General features: G+C 45.7%; 1 protein-coding gene across 4 annotated transcripts in view; it reads right to left on the bottom strand.

The window, feature by feature from the left end:
- The window catches only part of LOC148543364 (dynein axonemal heavy chain 11-like), a 361,950-nt gene that overhangs the window by 130,537 nt on the left and 208,993 nt on the right, over positions 1 to 22,420 (bottom strand). For all 4 annotated transcript variants that reach the window (XM_088472011.1, XM_088472001.1, XM_088472021.1 and 1 more), the window contains 5 exons: positions 19,248 to 19,421; positions 16,202 to 16,437; positions 15,864 to 15,986; positions 2,186 to 2,390; positions 134 to 298 (listed from right to left, as the gene is read on the bottom strand). In XM_088472011.1, the coding sequence (XP_088328137.1) occupies positions 134 to 298; positions 2,186 to 2,390; positions 15,864 to 15,986; positions 16,202 to 16,437; positions 19,248 to 19,421 (903 nt within the window). The remainder of the gene's footprint in view (positions 1 to 133; positions 299 to 2,185; positions 2,391 to 15,863; positions 15,987 to 16,201; positions 16,438 to 19,247; positions 19,422 to 22,420) is intronic.

Here is a 22,420-nt window from a genome sequence, read left to right on the forward strand (position 1 = left end):
TACAAATAACGTTGACAGCTGAAAGAACTGCTGTATCTACTGAAAAATATATTTATTTCCTCACAGCTTTGATCGGTGACATCCGGTTATATATTTCCAAATAGATCCTAGTCCAGGACAAAGCTTTACTTACCTTCATCTCTATTTCGGCTGCGGTGTGCTTTGTCGTCTCCAGTTTCTCCACAAGGAGTGTGTCCCCCAGGAAATGAGTTTCGGCTGCCGATAGGCGTGTCAGCAATTCATCCTCCAGCATTTTCAACTCAATTTTAAAATAATTCTGTTGCTTTGTGAGCTCAGACTGAAAAGAAAATGGTAAGTTTTAGACCTGTAATTCTATTTTAAGCCTATAACTGTAACAATGGGAATACACTTTGCAACCTTTTAATCTTTCTTATTATTCAAAATTTACAATACACTGTGGTTCTAAAACGTTTAAGGTCAGGGCTAATATCCAGAGAGAGAGAGGATTATAATGTGGGGCTTTATCAGGTTCATTGAAATGACCATTTTGTTCCTTATTCGTTCTATTTACTCTCAGAAAAATCACTATAAATGTTCTCTTTGTTATTTCCTGTTTTTGTTTTGTAGGGTACAGCAAAAGTGTCTGTCCTAGCACCGGGGACATTTAGTCCTGATTCAGACCGCCTCACAAGCGCATAGCACGAGCCCCCGGAGCGAGCGAGAAATCACTCGCCCCGGGGGCTCGCTACAAGTCGGGGCGGCTGTCGATGTTGATTGACAGTTCGCCCCGTTTTGTAGGTGGGAAGGGGTGGTGGCTGACCAAACGGAGGCGTTCCTGAGGGAACGCCTGCCGTCTGTTGGTGGCCCTACTGACATCACCAGTGATGTCAGTAGTGAACTTCCTGCTCTCGTCGTAAGCCCGATAATCACGACCATCGCCAGGCCGCTCGCACAAACTGTGGGTGGTCACAAGCCCGTGTGCGCTGTTCGATGTACTCGATTAATCTAATAAATAGCGGACATGACGCAGGATGCAAGCGGCCAGGGGCGTATTTTTCAAACTTACAACCGCAAGTTTTGCTTGCTCGTTCAGACTTAGAGGCGTGAATAGACCGCAATTAGCGAACAGTTCATTTGAATAGCCACCCCTTGTTTTAGAATGAACGACCGCAAATAGCGAGCGGCTCTGAATCAGGCCCTTGGTCCATTTGCCTGTGCCTCTAAATCAGGACTAAACTATACCCCACACAGAATACCGGCACCAGAATCCCGACAGCAGTCCGAAACCCGGCATGATAAGTATTAAGATTAGGGGGAGGGTTAGGTTTGGGGTTTGGCACTAGGGGGAGGGTTAGGCTGCAGGAGGAAGTTAGGGTTAGGCTGTGGGGGAGGGGGGTGGAAGCTTAGGGTTAGGCTGCGGGGGGGGGGGCTAGGCTGCGGAAAAGGTGGGTTAGGGGGCGGGTTAAGGTTAAGCAACTTACCTTTGGGTGTCGGGATTCTGACTGTCGGGATGCAGCTGTTGGTATTCTGACCGCCGGTATCCCGCCTCCTGGGAACCCGTACCCAATCCCTGTCATCCTTGTCTCCAAACTCTTTATATGCTAGTACTAAACCTTCAGAAAGACCTCTAAATTACACACCATAGTCCTGGTGGCAACTGAGTAATGAGATAACTTTTAGCTCTTTGGTGGAAAGAGTCTGCTAGAGATGAAAAGCTGTATACTAGAGATTTATTATCGGTCTGTGTGTTTTGGCATTACTCTCTCATTGTTTCAGCATTGCCTTCTACCTCCAAACTCAAAGCTCTCAAGACAAGTGCCTCCTCTACACTCCTCACCTCCGTCTCGTATGTGGTTCTTCTGTCTTTATGTATATTTGTATTTAGGATGGCTTGTCAAGCTGACTGTCTGGAGCTGCAAGTTTTGCGTGGACTCACAAATAAATGAGGTTGACAGGCCTGGTAAACAGGAGAAGGAGGCACCAGGGAGGAAGGTGGCGACTCATCGGTATGTCCACGTGGCTGATGGCCAGAGCTAGAAAACAGCACTATTGTTCTAATATGCACTTTGCATAAAATTGGCTACGACAGATTAAATATCATCATACAGCTATTTTTTCTGTAAATATATTGGTGCTGACCTGTCATTGAAATGGCAGAAACTATTTTATTTGTAATGAGAGAGGGATAGGGAATTAGATCACTACATATTCAAAATAAATGTACCTTAAAATGCTCCAAGTCAGGTCTCTCCAGATTCACCACATCGGCCAGGAGTTGATCTTCTAAACCATCCCGTGTCACGGTGAAATTGATTAGTGTTGTCTGAGCCTGTATTTCAGGTTTATAATGGGGATTGGCAAGTTTGGTGTGAAGAATAAGTCGAAATTTGGGATGAAATTTACACTCCTTATCCCCAATTCGGATGTATCTAACAAATCAGAAAGAAGAGATAAAATACACATGAAACTCCGGCTTGGTCAGATTTTAAAAAGGAACGGCAAATAATAGATTGGGACATTGGGACATTACAAATTATAAGAGGTTACAGGTTGTGGTTGTCCATATCCTTAAATATCTTATTTAATAATGTAGTCATTATTAACTGAAGCCATTTCTGACACTTAGGGCCTGAATCACATGGACACAGTGGCGATGTCGGACGCTAGCGGACCATGTTTTCCATCTGCCCATGTGTCAGAGTGACACTGTACATGCACCTCGATGGTTATCTTTTAAAGACGCAGATCAAAATTGCACGCAGAGAGATGCAACTTGGGTGGGCGTTTCTGGGTGGTAATGAGGGTGACTAGCCAGACATGGGCATGTTGTTAGGTAGTGAAGATGCAGCCGCACTGATACAGACGGTTATGTTCAGATGGAGGGTTTGCGCCTCCATAGGACTGGTGTAATCTTTAATGGATGTGTCATTGGTGCGACCGATGGTGCATCTTAATATGCGCAGCGATGGATTAGCGCCACTGCCAGCCGGCATCTCAGCAGGAAGACCACTGGCTGCGGCATTTGCAAAAAAAAAAATGCAGCTGCAGCTGCGGCAAATGATAGTCATGGCTGTAACTGCGACCACCTCCGAATAACTTGATACAGTAAGTGTAGAATTTGGCCACACTCACAGGTCAGCATGCTCCATAACGCAGGGACGCCTATTAGTATGGCTGTAGGATGACCACCCACACAGACAAATAGTGGCTCATTTCCAATGGGATAATCTTACTGTAATCTAAGTGAAAGCAGTCTTATCATAAAACTTGGTTGGTACTTTGGCCCTGATTCAGAGATGTACGCTAACTCGATGGTTAGCGCACATCTCCGATAGTGGGAGCATGCAGAGGAGGTGTACTGCGCATGTGCAGCCTTCCGTCTGTAAGGTTGCTCGCAGAGCCTCGCAGCAGCAGTCTGATGGGCAGGCTGCAGTGTTTAGAAGATGGAGCGGGGGCGTACCCGGGCAGCGTTCCCGGAAATGGTGGGGCGTCGCCCCAATTTTCCGGGAGGGACGAGGCTAGGGTGCACGCAGACTTCCTGACCTCGCAAGCTGCCAGGTCCCGGTCAGGCTGCGATAAGCTTCAGCTACCGCAGCCTGGCCGAAGGTACAACAATTGTTCCCATGGTGATCCCAGGCTGCGACCTCGGTTGCAGCGCTGCGATCACACAGATGCAGCAAGGAAGTGTCTTATACCTCCTTCTGCATTTACATTTTAAATGGACAGAATTGCACAGCCACTTGTGTGCGCTTGTGTGCGGCTGTACAATTTCTGTCCATCTCTAAATCAGGCCCTTTATCTCCATCCACTTTATCTTTCTCTACGGCTTAGTACAGAGACCCCTGTAGCTGATTGGTTGGTACTTTATCTGTCTCCTTACTTATTTCTTGTATAATATTAAGTACAATATCAGCATATGCATACGGAATTCATTCTAAATATGTAAATTGCATTCAAATTTAAAATGACTTAATTAATTCTGAAAATATAGTATGCGACGGCTGGATAAGCGTGAGAATAACTAAGAATACTATGTTTTTTGCTGTATGGCTGTTGATGCCTTGTTGGTGGGCAGATTATAAGGCTGTCTGGTCAGCTGGTTGGGTGAGCCAATGATATTGCTTGAGGGAGTGGTCGGATGATCAGTATATATTGGCTTTTTTGAATGTAGACAGCCTCTTTTTTCTGGATCTTTGAAACAGGATCAGGCTGATTATCTTTGCCCTTATTATACATTCTTTCTTACTTTGTTTTCCCAGTTTTATATGCCTTTCTTTGGTCCCTGCGTCCCTGCTTTCTCACTTATGCCATCTTTCAGCCAGCCATACAGTGTCCACACCGGCTGTCCCATCCCACCCCCCTACACCTCCTTGTATTAGTCCCCCACCCGCTTTGCTTTTCTCATGTGTGGGCAGCCCCCCCCTCCTCTCCCCCCTCAACCCCCTCTCCCCCCTCACCTGCAAAAGGTTTCCCCAGGCTCCGGTGGCTTCTGCTTGCGCAAGCAAGCTCCGGCAGCTTAGTCGCCTTCCGCCTCGCCAGTGGGAGTGCCCGCGTTTGCAGCTCTGCATTAGTTACCAACCCCTCCCGGAGGTCAGTGCCATTGCCATCTTCCATATCCCTCTCTTGCTCTCTACTGCCAGCGGTCACAGAGTCCTGCCCGCGCGTCAGGCCCGCAGGACTTTTTCCATCCCAGTGGCAATTTTGCCGGTCTCCTTCATCACTGTCCCGGCGGCCATTGTGTTGGCGCCCCACCCCCTCGTTTTAGTTTCCTCACGCATAGCCCTGCTCCTGTACGGGCTATCCCCCCTCCGCCCCCACCTGCCCAGGCTTCCTAGGGGCTGCGGGTTTTTCCTTCCCAAGCAGCTCCCGTCAGCACTGCGGCAGCGGGAGCTACCACTTCCGTGGCTCCCGCTGCGCACTCTGCAGTAATACCTCCCCCCCCTTCTGCGGCTAACCCTGTGGTGTAGTCCCCAGATGGGTCGGCTATGCCACCCCCCAGCTGCGGGTAGTCCCGTTGCCCTGCCCTTGCGGCGGGCCTGGCGGCCATCTTAAAATCCTGGCGGCCATTTTGGGTGATGCTCCTCAGCACCGCTCGCCAGGGCATTCTGCCACCCCTGTTAGGGCCCAAAGGCCCCCCTTCACCCAGACAAATTGCCACAGGCAGCAGGATCACATTTTTTCTGCATGTCTCTCTCCCGTAAGGCCCTGTTACTTCCACTCCCAGTGTCTTCCTCACTTCTCATTTTGAGCATGGGGTTCTGGGCAGGACCCCCCCCGGGCAGATGTCATTGTTTCTCCAGGCTTGCTCCCCAGTTCACCAACACCGCCCCCGATTTTTCCTAATTTCCTCTTAAAAATGTCTCCTCAACCCCCCCTGCCCCTTTTGCATGTACCATTCCTCATCTTACACCTCTATTCCACCAGGTGCCCCCCCTTTTTTATTTTCTCCCTGCGGCCATTGGCAGCTCCTGGGTGCACCAGGTTCCCCCTCACTTCCAGGGGCTGCCCTTCCAACTCTATTATCTATTCCGGCCACTCAATTCAATACATTCCCGCTCCCACAACAGTGCCTCCTTTGTTTTTTCCTTACCTATTTCCTGTAATTGCAGGTTTCCTGTGGTTGCGGGAGGAGTTTTGGGAGAGGACTCGTGCGGCTGTTGATTCTGTACGTGTCGAGACGGCCCCAGCGGTCGAGCCGGCGGCTCCTCCGCGTAAAAGCTTTGGAGATGATGTTCTGGGACCACCTGGTTCTGTTACAGGTCTACCTGCCTCCGCAGTGGTTCCTCAAGATGATGCAGTAGTTAGTGCGGCTACTGTTCCAGTGCAGTGGCTAGCCCGGATATTGATCCAGTGCGTGTTGAGACGGACATGGCGGTCGAGTTGGAGGCTCCGCCGCCTGAAAACATTGAAGATGGCCTCCACGCAGAAGCATTGTAGAAGAGGTTCTGGGGCCAACTGGTTCTGGTGAGTATGATTGTGTCACAATTTGCTATGCATCCAGTTTTTGTCTTTCATCTTCTGTTTACTTAGTGCGCCCGCGTAAGATTGACAGGAGGGTTGCGCAGCGGTTAGGTGATAATTCCAGGGAGGTTGATGACGCAGGCTTTAGGGGTTAGGAAACAAGGATACTATACATGGTGTGAATTCAGTTTTTTCTGTGCGCTTTGCGTTTCAGCGAATAAGGATCCACAGAAGTAAAATTTGCTGCATTTTCTTGCTCAATTTGGGATATCATAGGGTGGAATCAGGCTACATAGGCGAGTGTCGCAATTTTTGTGAATATAATAATTTGGTTGTAGGGCATGCTCAGCTTTGCCAGGGGATATTTGGTGAGCGGATTGGGGAACATGGGCAGTTTTATTAATATATCTGTTTTGTGATTGACATGTTTGTCTGGTCCAGAAATTTGGCATGGGGTGAATTTATGCCCAATGCGGGAGGAATCATGACGGTAGGGTGGTTATGCTTTTTGGCAATAAAAGATGTTTAGTTTTGTTTATAGGTCTCACAGCAGCGTCGACCCTCCTTTGGTCACAGGGTCGCCCCGCATAACCTCTTAGAAATGTGGGTAAGCATGGTTCAGGTGGCGGCGGGGGGCAGATGTTTTGCCAGTTATGATCACCGATGCCCCCGGGGGTCGGGCTGGCGTTTGCCCTCATGCCACACCTGTGGAGCTGAGCTCCTGGCCAAGGACTGCCAACGTAAGCAGGGAGGTTTAGCTCCCGACTTAGGGGTTAGCTCCAAGGGAATTAGTTAAGGCTCAGTCGCCATTTTGTTTTGCTGCTTTTTCTCTGTGATTATAGCTAACTTGGTAGGTAGAATTTTGTTGTGGTTCTAGGGTTTTTCATTCGTTTTCGTTGGACGTTGGTATAGCCTCTCCTTGACAGGACACCCCGTAGTTTGCATTCTGTCGGGATTCATTACTGATGTTTGCCGGTCAAGGTTTGGGCAGAGGTTTTTCCTCGGGCATATGTCGGTGCTTTTCCTTGTTCCCCCTTGCAGGATTGCTGTATCTCTCCGGTGGGGTGGTCCCCATGCAGGTTGCGGGTGAGTTTCGGTTAGAGCAGCATTCATCCTATACATGGTGGTATCCTATGCATTGTGTAGTTCCGTTAATTATGCCATCCACGTAGGTTCCTCAGAGCAGTTTCTACATTTTGACAAATTTTTTGGTTTTAATTTGCAGTTTTGGTTATGGTGACTTTCTGGTTATGTTTATTCTGGGTCGGTTTTTTGTTTGTCTTGCACTCGGAGGCCATGCAATGCATGGGGTTTCAGTAGGTTTTAGGTGAGTTAGCAGATACATGTTTGCCTTCAGGCGGTGTGGTTTCCGGCACCCATTTTGAGAAATCCATTTTATTTTACATTGGTGTGTTCGCGCCGGCACTGAACAGGTCGGTTTAGCACATCATCTAGTCTGATTTCTCTTCCTAGGTGCAGGAAGGAGTGACATCTGTTCGGGCCTCCTCTTTCCTGTGCATTCACCTTTTTTCCGTGTTTTGGGTGTTCCAGTTGCACGACATGATTGTAGGTTATGTCATGTGTCCTGTTTGTCTGTAGATCGAGATAGTCGCGATAGTAGGTTATGGATTTTTCTGCGCTTCTCATTGGTCCCAGGTTTGGTACGATGCAGGTTTTACTAATAATTTGTTGCTGTTTGACCCGTTTTCCCTATTTTCGTGCCCATATAAATCTGGTCAGTGCGACTGAGTTGGTGGATTAATTAATTTCTAGTGCGACAGAATTTGGTTTAGCTCATGCCATCAACTACCGAAGCTCTCTGCGTTTGCTTTGTCATTTAGTTTTGTGAGTTTAGGTATCGAATTTTAGTTTTGAACATACAATATTGCGCTGCGGTCTCTTGTGCCAAGGATACTCTGGATGTAAGCGTCTGCCTGGCAATTTTGGCGAGCTTATGGTGCTCAGCCATCTATGTAGGGTTAGTTTTTCAATTTTCCTTTACTTTGTTTGGAACCATTCGTAGCAGGGTGGGTCCAAAGCTTCTGCGGTGGCGGCTCTAGCAGGGATCACATTCTATTGAAGCTAAAAGGTATTTATGAACAAACCCAGTCATTTATTACATGTTGGGTGAAGGGGTTCCCAGCTCGCGTCGCCTCCTTGCGGCCCTTTAATGTGCATGTTTAATGACTTTGCTTGTGGTTACGGGTCAGGTGGCTTCTGACAGGCCTCTCTTTTACATTTGAACTTCTCAGCTGCAAGTTTTGGAGCGTTTAGTTTGAGAGAGTGGGTGGCTGTCAATAAGGCATCTTCATGGTCAGGGTTTTTGTATAAAGATATTGTTTCAGGATATCAGTGGGGCTGTGTAGTTTCGGTGGGCAGTTGAGACCAAACAGGTGGGGGTGGATAGTTTATTTTTCTCAACATCCTGAGGTTTATTTTGCCCAGTATGCCTTGCGGTGCATTATATATGTGGTGTCCTGCTAGTTGAACACAAGGGTGGTTTACATGCCAATCTTACCCTGCGTACCGCATTTCAGTTAGAACACATGGGCGGTTTACAGGCCTACCTTACCCTGCGTACCACATTTCAGTTCTCTGCTGTTTTAGTCAAAGTTTTGGTTGGGGTCGGTTCTATGCTTCAGCTTCTAGTACTCATTTCTTTCAAATTGGGGCAGCTATTGGCGCAGCGATAGCGGGGACATTTTATGCAGAGCTTAGGATGTGAAAGTCGGATGTCTATTGAGATATATATAAGTTATGACTAGAGCTAGTTGTGCACCTGGCGCCAACCTGAAACATTGTTTACCAGCCAATTGTTGAACGACTAGCATTCAACAATTGGGGGGTGGTGAAGGGATTTTTTAATTTTTCCTCCCGGGAGCCTTGATCTGGCCCAATTTGGTTCACGGGTAGGTTTTTTAGTTTTTCCTCTTCACTCTGGTTTTTCCCCTCACGCATCCCTGCTAGTTAGTTGCTATGTGCCTTCTTTAAGTTGTTTCGGGATGCTTGGGTTTTGGTGTGGTACTCATGGTGCGGAATTTTGTTGCTCACTGGGATTGCAGCAGTTGACAGTTGGGTTTGAGAAGTTTTTGTTGGGATAAAGGCCGAATGGGAGGATTGTGAGATCTGTAATGGTGCCTAGTGTGACTTGGAGAGTGGTGTGTAAGCATGGTGCGTTAGACAGGGCGAGGAAGAAGGTGAATGTGGCAGAAGCCTGTCGTGCTGTGTCACTGGGCGGCTTGGTGTGAGTCATAGCTTTTAGTTGGTAATTTAACTCGATATTTTCATCCTGATTGACAACATTTTGATGATTTGGATCTGTTTGCTTTTTAAGGTTTTCTTGTCCTGGGCTAGGTCGTGTTGGGTGGCGGGCAAGTTTCCTTTGGAGTCTGGCTTTGGCGGGAGTACGCTGCAGCTCAGTGGCTTTATCTGGTGCAAGATACGTTGTGGGGGCACTTGCCCTCGATGAACCTGGCGAATTTGTCATGCTACATGCGAGGGGACCAGGGTGCTTTTGTACGGAAGCGTCTTGGATTGGCCCAGAAGGGAAGTGGGACCCTCGCAGCTTTAGTGCATCTAGAGGGGGGACGTGTCAGTCGTTCCCTGAGTATTAGAGCAAAGTAAAAGCTAGAACTGAGCCTACAGCGTCTCTTTGCCACCCTGGTTAGGTTGATTAATTATAAATAAAAGCTGTGACCTTTTAGCCAAGCTCTTGTTGTCTGTGTCGTTATTATTAGTTTAAGTTAAGTAAGCTAGACAAGGTTGTTAAAGGTTTGAAACAATAAACCAATGTATATCTTAAAATAAAAAACAAAAATGTATCACTACACTGTAAGTAATATTTCAAGTTTTTAAGCTCCGAGTCCTCCCCATACAGCAAGTTTTCCTCCTCACCTCTATCTACCAAAGTATTTGTTTTGAAGTCAACAGTCATTGAAATTCAGAATGACAACCAAAGTGCTGTAAGTAGTAGTCATTTTCTGAGTCACAACACACTATGAAATCACTCCCTGAATCACATACCCCCAAGAGAGTGAGAAATTAAACATACCTTTCAGAGTAGTGCTGAACTGTGCAAGTGAGTTCAGCTGGATCAATACTCAGCATGGGGAGGACTCTGCTACAGTTATGAACCAGGGTTGTCTAATAGGGCATTTGTGCAAGGAAGCCAAATATTTTTAAAGGATTACAGAATAAAAAAATAAAAAAAAGATACGGATCTCGTACAGCTACTGGCGCACACATTTCCTGTATTAGCAGATTATTGGGGAGATGACTGGCTGGGCTAGCTGTACTGCGCTTTCAAATAAGAATTACTATGATTGATAAGTTTAATTAGACATTGAAAATAATGAACTGACCCTAATCATAGATGGATGTATGGATTACTTAAGGTGCATACACACACAATGATTTTTTGAACGATTATCGATAACGAAATAGTTTATCGTTCAATCGTTGAAAAAATCGTTCACTTTCTGAGTTAAAACGATGAACGATTATCATTCATGCGCGTTCACGTTTGTAGTTCAGTCAGACTGACCAACGCAACGATTTCAGTAAGGGAATATGCAAAATCGTTTGTAGTTAAAAAAAAATCGTTCCTTATATTTAGTAAATTAACGATTTTAGTTAACGAGTTTACTAAAATCGTTCATTTACTAAATCGTTGTGTGTGTATGCAGCTTAACAGTACCTAAGGAAATATCAGATGATATAATTATTCTAAAAAAGGGCCAGTGATTGAGACACTAAAACTGCTGGGTAAGTTGATTGACAGGTTGTTTCTTTTATTATTATTACGGTTATAGTGTTGTGCTATGTGTTATTAATCTTATCATGTCTATGCTGCATATCCATATATCTTTATCAAAAAATACCAATACAGCAGGGATTGTACACAAAATAATAAAATAAGGGGAAGGTATGCTAATAAAATATTGTATGATCAGTAGCAATAGATAAATCAGGGAAGACAAATATTCTTAGTAATCGTTAAGCTTACATTTAGAGAAAAGACAGTGAGGAAATGAAAAAAAAAGCTTTCATTATACTGTATAAAAGTTAGATAGAACAAACAAACTGATGTGTGCTTAAACACTACCTATAAAAGAAAAAGGATTTTTGCAGGACCCGAATTAAAGGGGCTTGTGTCCTGATATGTGTACTATAATTAATATAAAATATAACTTGTGTTTACTTAATTTAAAAAGGCAGCATTACACATACACAAAAAAAACACAAAGCAAAAACAAATACAAACATATTCGTATAAAATCAATGGTGGGTACAGTGGCGTAGCTACAGCCCCCATAGACCCCGCGGTGCCTTGGGGGCGCGGAGGCTTGTGGGGCGCGATGGCTTGGGGGCTGCAGATTCCATGTGGACTTGCCGTCCACATGAAATCTGCTGGAAACGTCCCTCCAAAAATGGCCGCCGCCTAGGAGGAGACAGATGCTAGGGGTCCTACTGGACCTCTAGTGTCTGTTAGGCCAGCTCCGCCGCCGCATCAAACCACCCATTACGCACGCTCTCTGTGTACCTGGCTGGAAGACAGAGCAAGACTTAAATTAGGGGTACAATAAAATGGGTGGAAGCAGCAGCGGCTCCTGCCCTCTTACCTGAGGCGGGCTGCTGCTGCTGGCCTAGGTCCCAGCGCCTGCTCAATGACAGTGGCAGGCATCCGGGCCGGTGCATGCACGGCGGTAGCGCCGCGCATGCATAACACGAGCTTCTCGAGGCTGCATTGGGTGCAGCCCCGAGAAACCCTGTGGGGCTGGCTGAAAGGCAGAGCACCAGCTTCCACTGGAAGCCGTTCTCTGGTGATCTCAGCCCGGACTGGCAGTCCCAGGGGAAGGAGACACCCCCTGGGGCTGCCTGTCTTCAGTGTGACTGGCAGGTGGCGCTTCCAAAAGGAAGCCACCTCCAGTCACAGTGTAGCCAGTGCAGTTACGGACTGCACTGGCTTCATTGAAGTGGCTGATTTTAATGGGGGCGGAGTACCATCCTTGCAGCCCCTAGGTTAGATCCGCCAGTGAAGTGACTGATTTTAATGGGGGGGAGGGCTGCAACCTCGCAGCCCCTAGGTAAGATCCGCCACTGGGTGGAAGTATATTTTTGAGTCCAAAAAGTGCACTTTAAATTTTATTTTAGAAATACACTTGGTGCAGCAACCTGCAATGCTTCAAACACATGTCCCATCCATAGGGCCCCCCAAAATACCACACCCTCTACTTTAAACCCATTTTCCAACACTTTAAAAATTTTCACCCCAAAAATGACATGTCATTATTGGCCAAGTTAAGCTATTTTAAAAATGATTTTTGCCTAATTTGTCATTAGTGGGGGTGTCCAAGGGGCTCTGAACCAAGCCCCCACATTTTTTGCCCCATATAGGGGTTTTGCACAACTTTTCACCTGCTCTGAGATGGTGAAAACAGTTAGCTGGTTATTAGTGTAAGGAGAATTCACAAGTGCAAAAAGTTCGGCAATAAGACTGCACGATACGCATTTTGTGCAAAACTTTTCACAAAAACTAGGCTATTCGCGTCTAATTGGATATGGCCATATATATTAATATATGTGGAATTATATATGCACTTTATTAAATGTATGTTAGTAGTGTATTTTATATTTTTTATATATGTATTAGCTGCATTTTTTATTTAATATGGATTGTATTAAATACAGGAATGGTTGTTTGCACTATTTGTGTTTTAGTGGCTGTTTGGTGCATAATTAGTATTATTATTATATTGCCAGTGAAGAGTTTTAGGTTTATGAATGTTGTCTTTATTTCATATTTAAAAAATAAATCTTTTAATATTAGTGTTTGCATTTATTCTTTTTCAGGGGTGGTTTAAGAGTGGAGGGAGCCAGTGTGCAGCATCCATGCACCAGAATCTACTGCGCATACACAGGTCTCTGGGAACATGGCGTCTGCACCACGTTCCTGGTGATTTCTGCAGAACCGCCGTCTGGCTCCGGAGAGGTAAGTATAGTATATGGGTGCAGGGTGTGCACTCATTAAAGATACATCCATGTGCTTTTTATCTCCCGTTTCACAGACCCTTCTTCAAGTAGTGTTTATCAGGCAATGGGCTTTTCAATTTATATCTGTGTAGTAAAGTTGTTGTGTTTGAAGAGGTACATACAATAATATTCTATATTACGACTTGTGGAGCTGGACATCAGGGTCAGACTGGTCCACTGGGGAACAGGGGAAAACCCTGGTGGATCCCACTGCCTGAGGGCCCACACCCTCCTCTAGGGATCAGGTTCCAGATTTGCATATGAATTACATATTGTTAGTAACAATTTGTTACTCTATTAGAGAATCAGTTACCTGGTGCAGCAGGACCACTAATGAACATGGGTGCTTGGTTCGATTCTATAGAAGCTACACCAAGATTTGCCCCCCTGCCAATCAAAGTGGGTGATTACGACACAACCCTGTCGCCTCCTCTTTTGGCTCTAGGCTTTATCATAAATGCATCCGATACTTGAATAAGTTTGAGGATACATAAGCACCCTGTTTGTTATGTCATTTTGTTAGGTATGTTAAGGGTTAAAAGCTTGGGGGGGTGCGGTTAGTTATTGGTCACTTGAGCAGTATAAGCCTATTGTAGGATTTAGGGGAGGGCTTAGAGGTCCCATATAAATAGCCTGGTGAGAGGAGCCATCTTCCTCATTCCAGTTTATTCAACCCCACCCACCCGTTTAAGCTGCTTTGTATAATTTTTTCTTTTGTTGGATTGTGTATTTGTCTGTGGTTTCTCCCAACAGGTAGAGGTGCAGCCTGCAGGAAGCAGTGCTCCTGGGCGGCCTATTATAAGCGCAGGAGTGCCTGGGTAGCATCTTTCCTTTGAGAGCGGCAAGTTCCTCACCGCCTAGAGGGGGGACATGGTCTCCGTTCCAAAGGAGGGGCCAAGGTTGTGCCAATTAAGGGAGGATGGTACTGTCCCAGGTCAGTCTGCGCTGGGCGGGGATCCACCCCTATTATTTAGTATACATCGGGCTGTGGCCTCAGAGCACTGCGGTCTTCTTGCCACCTATTCTAAAATTTCAATTTGATCAATAAATTCTGGCTGTGACCTCTTTTAATTCCATATACACATGTCAGTGTGTTTATTTCTAGGTATAGGCTTAAGTTAAGTTAACAAAAGGGAATAATAAAACAAATGGGTGACTTAAGAACACTGGGCCTGATTCAGACCCGCTCGCGAGTGATATGCGCTCGCAAGCGGGTCGATGGTGGTCCAGTGCGCATGCGCACGATGGAGCTGGCTCCGTCGTGCGCATGCGCGAGACCCGGATAGCGACGGGCAAACGGTCGCTCCGGGTCTTTTACCAAAGGGGGCGTGCTGTTGATGTTGAGTGACAACACGCCCCCTTTGGTGGGCGGGCCGGGGGAGTGGCTGCCCAAACGGAGGCGTTCCCATGTGAACGCCTCCGTTTGGGGGCGGCCCCACTGACATCGCAAGTGATGTCAGTGGGAGAGATTTTGGCTCTGTGAGAGCTGAAATCTCTCTGGGGCTTGCGGCAACAAGACCCTACCACAAGGGTCTTGTCACAAGCCCGATGGTCGCGATGGTCTTGACCATCGCAACCATCTTCCTGGCCGCTTGCTATAGCTGTGGGTGGTCACCCACAGCTATGCGAGCAACCAGGAGGCCGCTCTAAAAAACAAGAAGGCCGGCACAGATTCAGAGCGAGCGCTCTGTCAGAGCGTCCGGCTCTGAATCAGGGCCACAGTTCCTGCCAATGACTGGAATGGCATTGTAGCTCTGTATTCATTCACTGACCTACAATTAAGTCATCCCAGTGGTGCTAGCGTAGATAACTGATTTTTTTTATACAATTGCATGTATTTCACCTTTACTAGACCTAATGCAGTTATTGAATGTTAGACACTGGCCAGTCAGTAGCGGGGTCACCTGTAACATGTACAATACATTAATGTGAATTATATAGCTAGAATCACCATCAAGTACTTTATTATTATTATACATATGCTACATTACACTGCATCCACAGGACTATGGTGTATTCACTACAGTGCGTAGCAATTATCAATCTGGTACATTATCATGCATGCACTATTAGTATTTACTATATATATTTATAAAAGGGCCTGGACGATGCACTCTCTAATGGCTAGTTAAATCACTGTAGTGGTTGGCCACACCCCATCTGGTGGCTTACCACACCCCTTAAGCATGGGCCACTAGCCTTTCCATTCCTCTGGTGGTCTCTTCATTCCCCAGTCCAACACTGGTGTACATTCATTTTAAGAAATGGTACAAATTAAACTCTGTATGAGTCCTGCACCAAGCGCCAAGGAACACTGAATGATAGGATAAGATGGTTTTACACTATACCTAATATTTGTGCCTGATCATCCAAGAAAAAAACATTTTTAGGTCCAAGCCTCCGGACCCCATCTTCTGCATTATTAACAAAGTACAAATAGGGCCATGTGGAAAATTACATTTAAGGTTAAAAAAAGTATTTTTTTTTAATAAGTTTTAAACAATGTATATTTTTATGTTGAAATGTTTTATTAATAAAGCATTAGCAGATTTAACCAACAACCTTTTAGGGTTGCTCTGGGCTGACGCAGCTTGCGCTATACTGAAATAAGGGGTTCTACACTAAGGTCTGGTCACACTTGGAGGTACATTTTTGGGGGATTTTAAAGGGGCAAAAATATGAAATAAAAAAAACTAGTGTGTTCTGTATTTAAAATGATTGGTCCTTTAAATCCACCAGAGACTCTGTAGTTTTGAAAAAGGCCACCTGGAGTAAATATTTGAGGCTCCTGTAAAACTGATGTGGGAAGATAGTGGACCTCTTCATGATATTTCATATATATCCAAATTTTTGGAGCTTCCCTTAGAAGAGATTGTATTCCGCCTCATAAACACAGAAATAATTACTACCTTCCTCTTTTAAGCGTATGTCTTCCAAGCAAGGGATCAAGAACAGGGTCAATAGATTCTTCTAAATTTTCTATTAGAACTGGATCTCCAGCCACAACTGCTTGTTCTATGACATCTACGTACCTGCATAAGAAATTAAACAGAATAATATTGTAATACATTCATTATTGCAATAAGATTAGACTGGTCAGAAGCTTACAGCATCATTAATGATGATATAATAATGATTAGTGCCACACTGAATGTAGTTTTGAAAAAACAGTATCCTAGCATTATGATTGTATATAGAGTGGAATTCTACAACTTATTATAATGTATTACAGGGAATGATTCCTTACCCCTTCTGACCCAAGTGAATAATTTTTAATCTGGATCCATATCTACTTTTAATCCATTTGATTCCTTGTAGTTGGGGATCAATCATGAGCGGCCATCGCTCGCAGTTTGATAGTATGGTGCCATTTTCAATAGACATTCTGTCACTGGGCAACCCCTCGTTATTCCATTTTGCAATAGTTGCGTCATCAGTCAGCATACATATGAGATCAAGTCCTTCCGTCATTGGAATAGGAAACTGAAACAGACAAGTAATCAATAATCACTCAGTAAGGCTCATGTACGACCCACAAAATTACAGACCCTTAATGCTTCTCTATGTGCATAATTGATCCTACTTTTCCATCTAGCGCATTTCATGGTGCTCTTTAGTGTCTTTAGAAACACCCCCTGTACAGTCAGTCTGCTTCTGAATATTTGGATTGGCAAATGCAAAATTCACATGGTGGAGCCCAGTGTGATCAGAATCTGGGACAGGAGCAGGTGTTCTCCTGCATCTCAGGCTGTTTAGACTCTTTACTGTGGTTGCTACCCAAATTCCACTGACCCCATTGGTGCTCAAGTCTTAGACTTTACTCTTTATTGCTTTGAGAGCTGGGCTGATTGGGATTGATTTCAGGGGGGTTTATAATGCTATCAGAGGCATCCACATGTTACCAGTAAAGCATTTGCTTGCATTTGTGCCCTGTATTGTCTGTAATTCGGCTTTCTATGGACACTACTAGATTTGACTGCTCTTGTCTGCCTCTCCTCAATCTCTGCCTGTCATAGACTATCCCTTTCTGGCCACCTTTACTGAACTCTGCCTTTTGCTGGCTATTCTTGTCTGTCGCCCACCTTGACCTCACTATTCTGCTATCCACCTGCCCTGTTCTAGGATTGTTATCGGACCATTCCTTGCCATTTTGTATACATCCAGAATACTTGAATTTCCACCACTGTGTACTGATCAGGGAATTTTAGGCTTCATTCAGAGCCGCTCGTAAGCGGCCGCTCGTTCGTTCCGAGCAATGTTCGCACATCTGCGCATGCGTACGGATTGTAATACGCATGCGCGAACCACTTAGTGCGGCCGAAAATCGTGTGCTCGCTAAATAGCGAATGCCTGCTATTTTGAGTGACAAGAGGAGGCGTATGTGGGTGGTAACAGGGGAAGGTGCTTGAAAACGGGGAGTGGAATTCCGAAAGCAGGCGTGCCTAAAGGTCAAAACGGGCGTTTTAAGGGTGTGCATAATTAATAAAGCAGCGTCATTGACCACGTCACTTGGTTGCTTTATAGTCAGAACTGCTCGCAAGATTACGGTAGGAAAAAACAACCACAAGAATAGCGAGCAGTTCATACGCCGTTCGATGTACTCGATTAATCTAATAAATAGCGGACATGACGTATGATGCGAGTGGCCAGGGGGCGTTTTTTTCAAAATTACGACCGCAAGTTTTGTTAGCTCGTTCAGACATAGAGGCGTCAACAGACTGCAAAGAGCGAACGGTTAATTTGAATAGCCAGCCCCTTTTCCTGAACGAGCGAGCGCAAATAGCGTCAGGCTCTGAATCAGACCCTTTGTCTCTTATATACTTTTATATGCACTAGTCTCTAGATAAACCTATGCAACCGAGTTCCGATGAGCATACAGCACTCTATAGAAAAGAGGGATGATGCTATAGGTGAAGACTGGACACAGTTCTATAGGTTAGCATTTTATAGAATGTACTTGATAAATGCTTGCTACAAGCTAATTAGTTGCTATGGGCAACGTCTCCACTCTGTAAAAGGCTTAATACATCTCCCGCTGTATCACTTATTTCTCCTTCAGTATCACTTCTATTCTGATGAATTCAATACTGTCTTTCTCCTGCCTACACATTGATGGCCCATTATTACTGAAAGCTCAACACTTTCCATCATACTAGGGTCATCAATTATTTTCAAATCTCCCTCATCATCAACAGTCTCCAAAGCCCACACCCTTGGGGATTCCCTTGACTCACTCCTCTCCTTTGCTCCTCACAGTCTTCTTTCCATCCTACCTTCCATCTTCTTTCCTACCATCCCCTCATACATCTGAAATTGCATCTAGATACACTTTCTCCAGGCCCTCTTAGATTTATCTGATTTATCTCCCAGCTCAAGCTCTGCCCTCTGCACAAGATCTGAGTATCTCATCCAAAAGCACAATAAGACTTTCCTCAAGCCTCCAAACCTTCAAGCTTTCCCTGAAAACTCATCTCTTCGGGCAGCTTATCAAATTCCAGAACTGCCCACATAACCTCCATAAGCTATCCTACCCAATTATATCCCTTCAGGCCACACATAACTTTACATATTTTCTTTACTTTCACATCCTCCTGATTCTAGGCCACCAAGAACATATGCAATCTGGCTGGCCCAATATGCAATATATAGCAATTTTCCATATATATATCAATGCCTATTTCCCTATAGAATGTAAGTTTGCGAGAAGGACCTTCTTACCTCTTTGTCTGTCTGTAAGTATCTAGTGCTGTTTTATTAATGTTTTGTTCCCAAATGTAATGCACAATGGAATATGCTGGCACTATATAAGTAACTGTTCTTGCTGGTACACTGGTGGCAGCTGCTTAATTAAATGGTGGTACAGTATATGTCCCAGACTTAACGCTGTGGCTTCTGTAATATTTGTCCAGGCAACCGAGAAAGACTAGTTAGCTGTGAGAAAGACTACATAGCCATAATCTCGCGAAGAAAAGAAAGGGCTTCAGTTTGATAAAATTACTTTGTGGATCTATATCATTTCACTTTGCCAAGTTAAGACAGTTTTCAATTTTTTCATTAAGCACATGAAATTCACATGGACAGGCTTCTGTTACGCCTGTTGGCTGCGAAAGTTGTTATAATGCCATAGCACAGTTGGGCACTCAATAAGCGAGTGTTTCCACCATTTGGGGTATTTTGCAATGAAAGATTGGCATTATAATATTCTTAAGAGCTCAGTTGGTATGTTCACAAAGCACATATGCTTCAGTACATAAGCAACTTATTTTCCCGATTATTTGTAATACGAGCCTCACCTTCTGAGTTCTTAAGTACGGCATCCACAAGTGCTCTACAAGCTCATGGCGATACTTTTTGGAGAAAGAGCCAGCATAGGAGATGAATGAAGCTGTGAGCAGGACATCTCCACAAAGGGTTTGCTCTTGTTTGCGGTACAAAGCTACAGACTGAGCCCATCGGACATTCTCTGACTGCAATGCAAATAAAAAAGATTTAATTGAGGATGAGATAGTAACACCCCTGAACAAATACCCAAAGTTGGTCCATTTACAGGGGAACAGGGACACGGCAGCATTGCCTGGAGAGGTTGGGTGCGGGATCCCGGCGGTCAGGATGCCGACGGCCAGAATACACAGAATTTTATAAGTAGCCCTTACCTTAATCCTACCCCTAACCATACTTGCCGACATTCAGCTCCCTCCTTCCGGGAGGGAGCTGAATGCTTGCGTTCTGCGGGGCGGCGTGGCCGGGCTATGATGCCGTTTTGGGGGCGGGGCCAGGGGCGTAACCGCATGTTTGCGTCATCGTGGCCCCACCCCCTCTTCACAAAAAGGCATTGTGAAGCAGGGGGCGGAGCCACGATGACGCAATTCAGCTCGAAGCGCGTCATCGGGACCCCCCCGTTGCGGGGGTTTTTCTAGTAGTCAGGGGGGTAGGGAGCGGCACCCGATATTCGGGAGGCTCCCGACCAAATCGGGAGGGTAGGCCAGCCTGCCCCTAACCCACCTTTCCCTGAGCCTAACCCTCCCCTCCGGCTGCCTAACCCTAACCCACCCCTCCGGCTGCCTAACCCTTCCCTCCCGCAGCCTAACCCTCCCCACTCCTTCCGGCCTAACCCTCCCCTCTCACAGCATAACCCTCCCCCTAGTGCCTAACCCTCCCCCTAGTGCCTAACCCTAACACTAACCCTAATACGCACCACCGGGATTCTGGAGCCAGTATTCAGACTGTTGTTGGGATTCTGGCATCCAGATTCTGACAGCCGGCATGCCTGTCGGGATGTCAACTACATTCCTGCATCTGCAGCATGCTTTTAAGTTCATTTGGGTTTCCTCTGAGATGTCTGTCCCACAGCCCAAGGACATAATACTAGGCTAATGGGCTTCTGACTCAATTGCAATCATTTTACAAATAATAATTAGGAATTAAGGCCCTCATTCAGAGCCAGACGCTTTGAGCAGAGCGCTCGCTCTGAATGAGGGCCGTCCTCCATAAAAATGGAGCGTCCTCCTGGACGCTCATATAGCTGTGGGTCACCACCCACAGCACATACGAGCGTGCAGGATGATGGTCGCGATTGTCTTGACCATCGCGACCATCACCAGTGCGACCAGAAGCCTGTGGTCGGGGTTTTCGACCACAAGCCCTGGAGTGATTTTGGCTCTATCAGAGCCAAAATCACTCCCACTGACATCACTAGTGATGTCAGTGGGGCCGGCTTCTGATGGTAGGCGATCCCTAGGGAACGCCTCCGTCTGGCAGGCACGCCCCCGGCACGCCCACCAAAGGGGGCGTGCTGTCAATCAACATCGACAGCACGCCCCCTTTGATCAGACACAACGAGCAAAGGAAAGTCCTTCGCTCGTCGCGTCTGGCGCATGCGCACGACAGAGCTCCCTCCGTCGTGCGCATGCACAGTGGACACCATCGACCCACTTGCGAGCGAACAGCCGCTTGCGAGTGGGTCTGAATGAGGCCCTAAGATTGTAAACTCAACTGGAGCAAGAATAGAATTTTCGGCCAGTCTATGAAAAAACAAAACATTTTGCTTTGGTGCTAATTATAGGTAAACAATTATAAAAAATATATGCCCATTAATCACATTTATCTTGGTGTCTCACAAGTTTGAATCCTAGAAAACACCCATTTTAAATGACATGTACATTGTTGTGTTTTGATACAGCCCAAATTACTGATGTCGTGTTCCTGATTTAGTTGCATTACAATGGACAAAAGGCTTACACATACTGTACAGTGAGGAAAAAAACCTACAGTACATAATTACAGTTTATAAAATTTAGTACCTACAGTAAAAAATATTTGAATATGATAAATAATTATCTTAACTGGATCAGGTGTACATTTTTTTTAATGACAAAACAATTACAATAACAATTTATATATGCTTACTGTTGTTTTTGGTGCACAATACAGTAAAATAGCTATGATTCATGCACAAAGTCATCTGAATTAGATGCAACTACTGTGAACTCTGAAATCACAGGACCTGCTGATGAGGCTTAGGGGTAGATTTACTAAAGTGAGAGTTTTTAGAAGTGGAGCTGTTGCCCATAGCAACCAATCAGATTCTACTTAACATTTAACTAGCACCTTCTAGAAGATAATAGCTAGAATCTGATTGGTTGCTAAGGGCAACATTTCCACTTCTAAAAACTCTCACTTTAGTAAATATTATATAGTTTTGACAACACTGGGGAAGCCTTACCAGCCCAGCTATGATGAAGGTTCAAACGAAAACTAAGAAAAGATGGAGACAGCGACACACTTTTACCGAGAGCGATGTCTGCTATGCCAGTGTACTATTTCTAAAAAGGTCCCCTTTCCCTGAGGCTCACCACCCTTCTGGGTGCAATTGTATTGAGACGCACACCAGTTCCTTCGCAAATCCAACGGTCTGTGTGCAAATATGCAGCATTGGTCACAGATTCTTTTGTCACAAACAGCACTATCTGCAGCAGCCACAGGGTCACTTACCTGGTTCCCCGCTCCATGATCCGATTCCGTGATATACTCCCTCCAGCTGCACCTTCTTCTCATCTCCTGCAGTCTCCCCAGCTTCCATGTGCAGCATTCCCTCCAGTGCTGGCTGCAGCCATGATAGTCTTACTCAGGTGACTGTTCATCCACAAAAAGGAGACCAGTTTGCTATTACCTGACGATTGAAGCTATGATGATTCTCTGAGCACTTGCAATGTTGTCTTCAGCCCAGCTGTAGAAGCTGTAGAGCAAGGATGGGGAACCTTGCCCGGGGGCCGTATAAGGCCCGCGGAATCATTTGGTCTGGCCCTCTGAGCCTTTTCTGCTAGCCTCATCTGGCTAGCAGGGTGCCTAGAATGGCACCCTGCAGCCAGAATCTATACAGCAGTGCTGCCTAGAGTGTCCTTAGGATGCTTCAGATGGTCACACAGCTGCCCTTACAGCTCTGGGCATTGCTGTAATCACCGGTGAT

The sequence above is a fragment of the Taudactylus pleione genome, unplaced genomic scaffold (genome assembly GCF_031769625.1).
Source record: "Taudactylus pleione unplaced genomic scaffold, aTauple2 ptg000004l, whole genome shotgun sequence".
Lineage (NCBI taxonomy): Eukaryota > Metazoa > Chordata > Amphibia > Anura > Myobatrachidae > Taudactylus > Taudactylus pleione.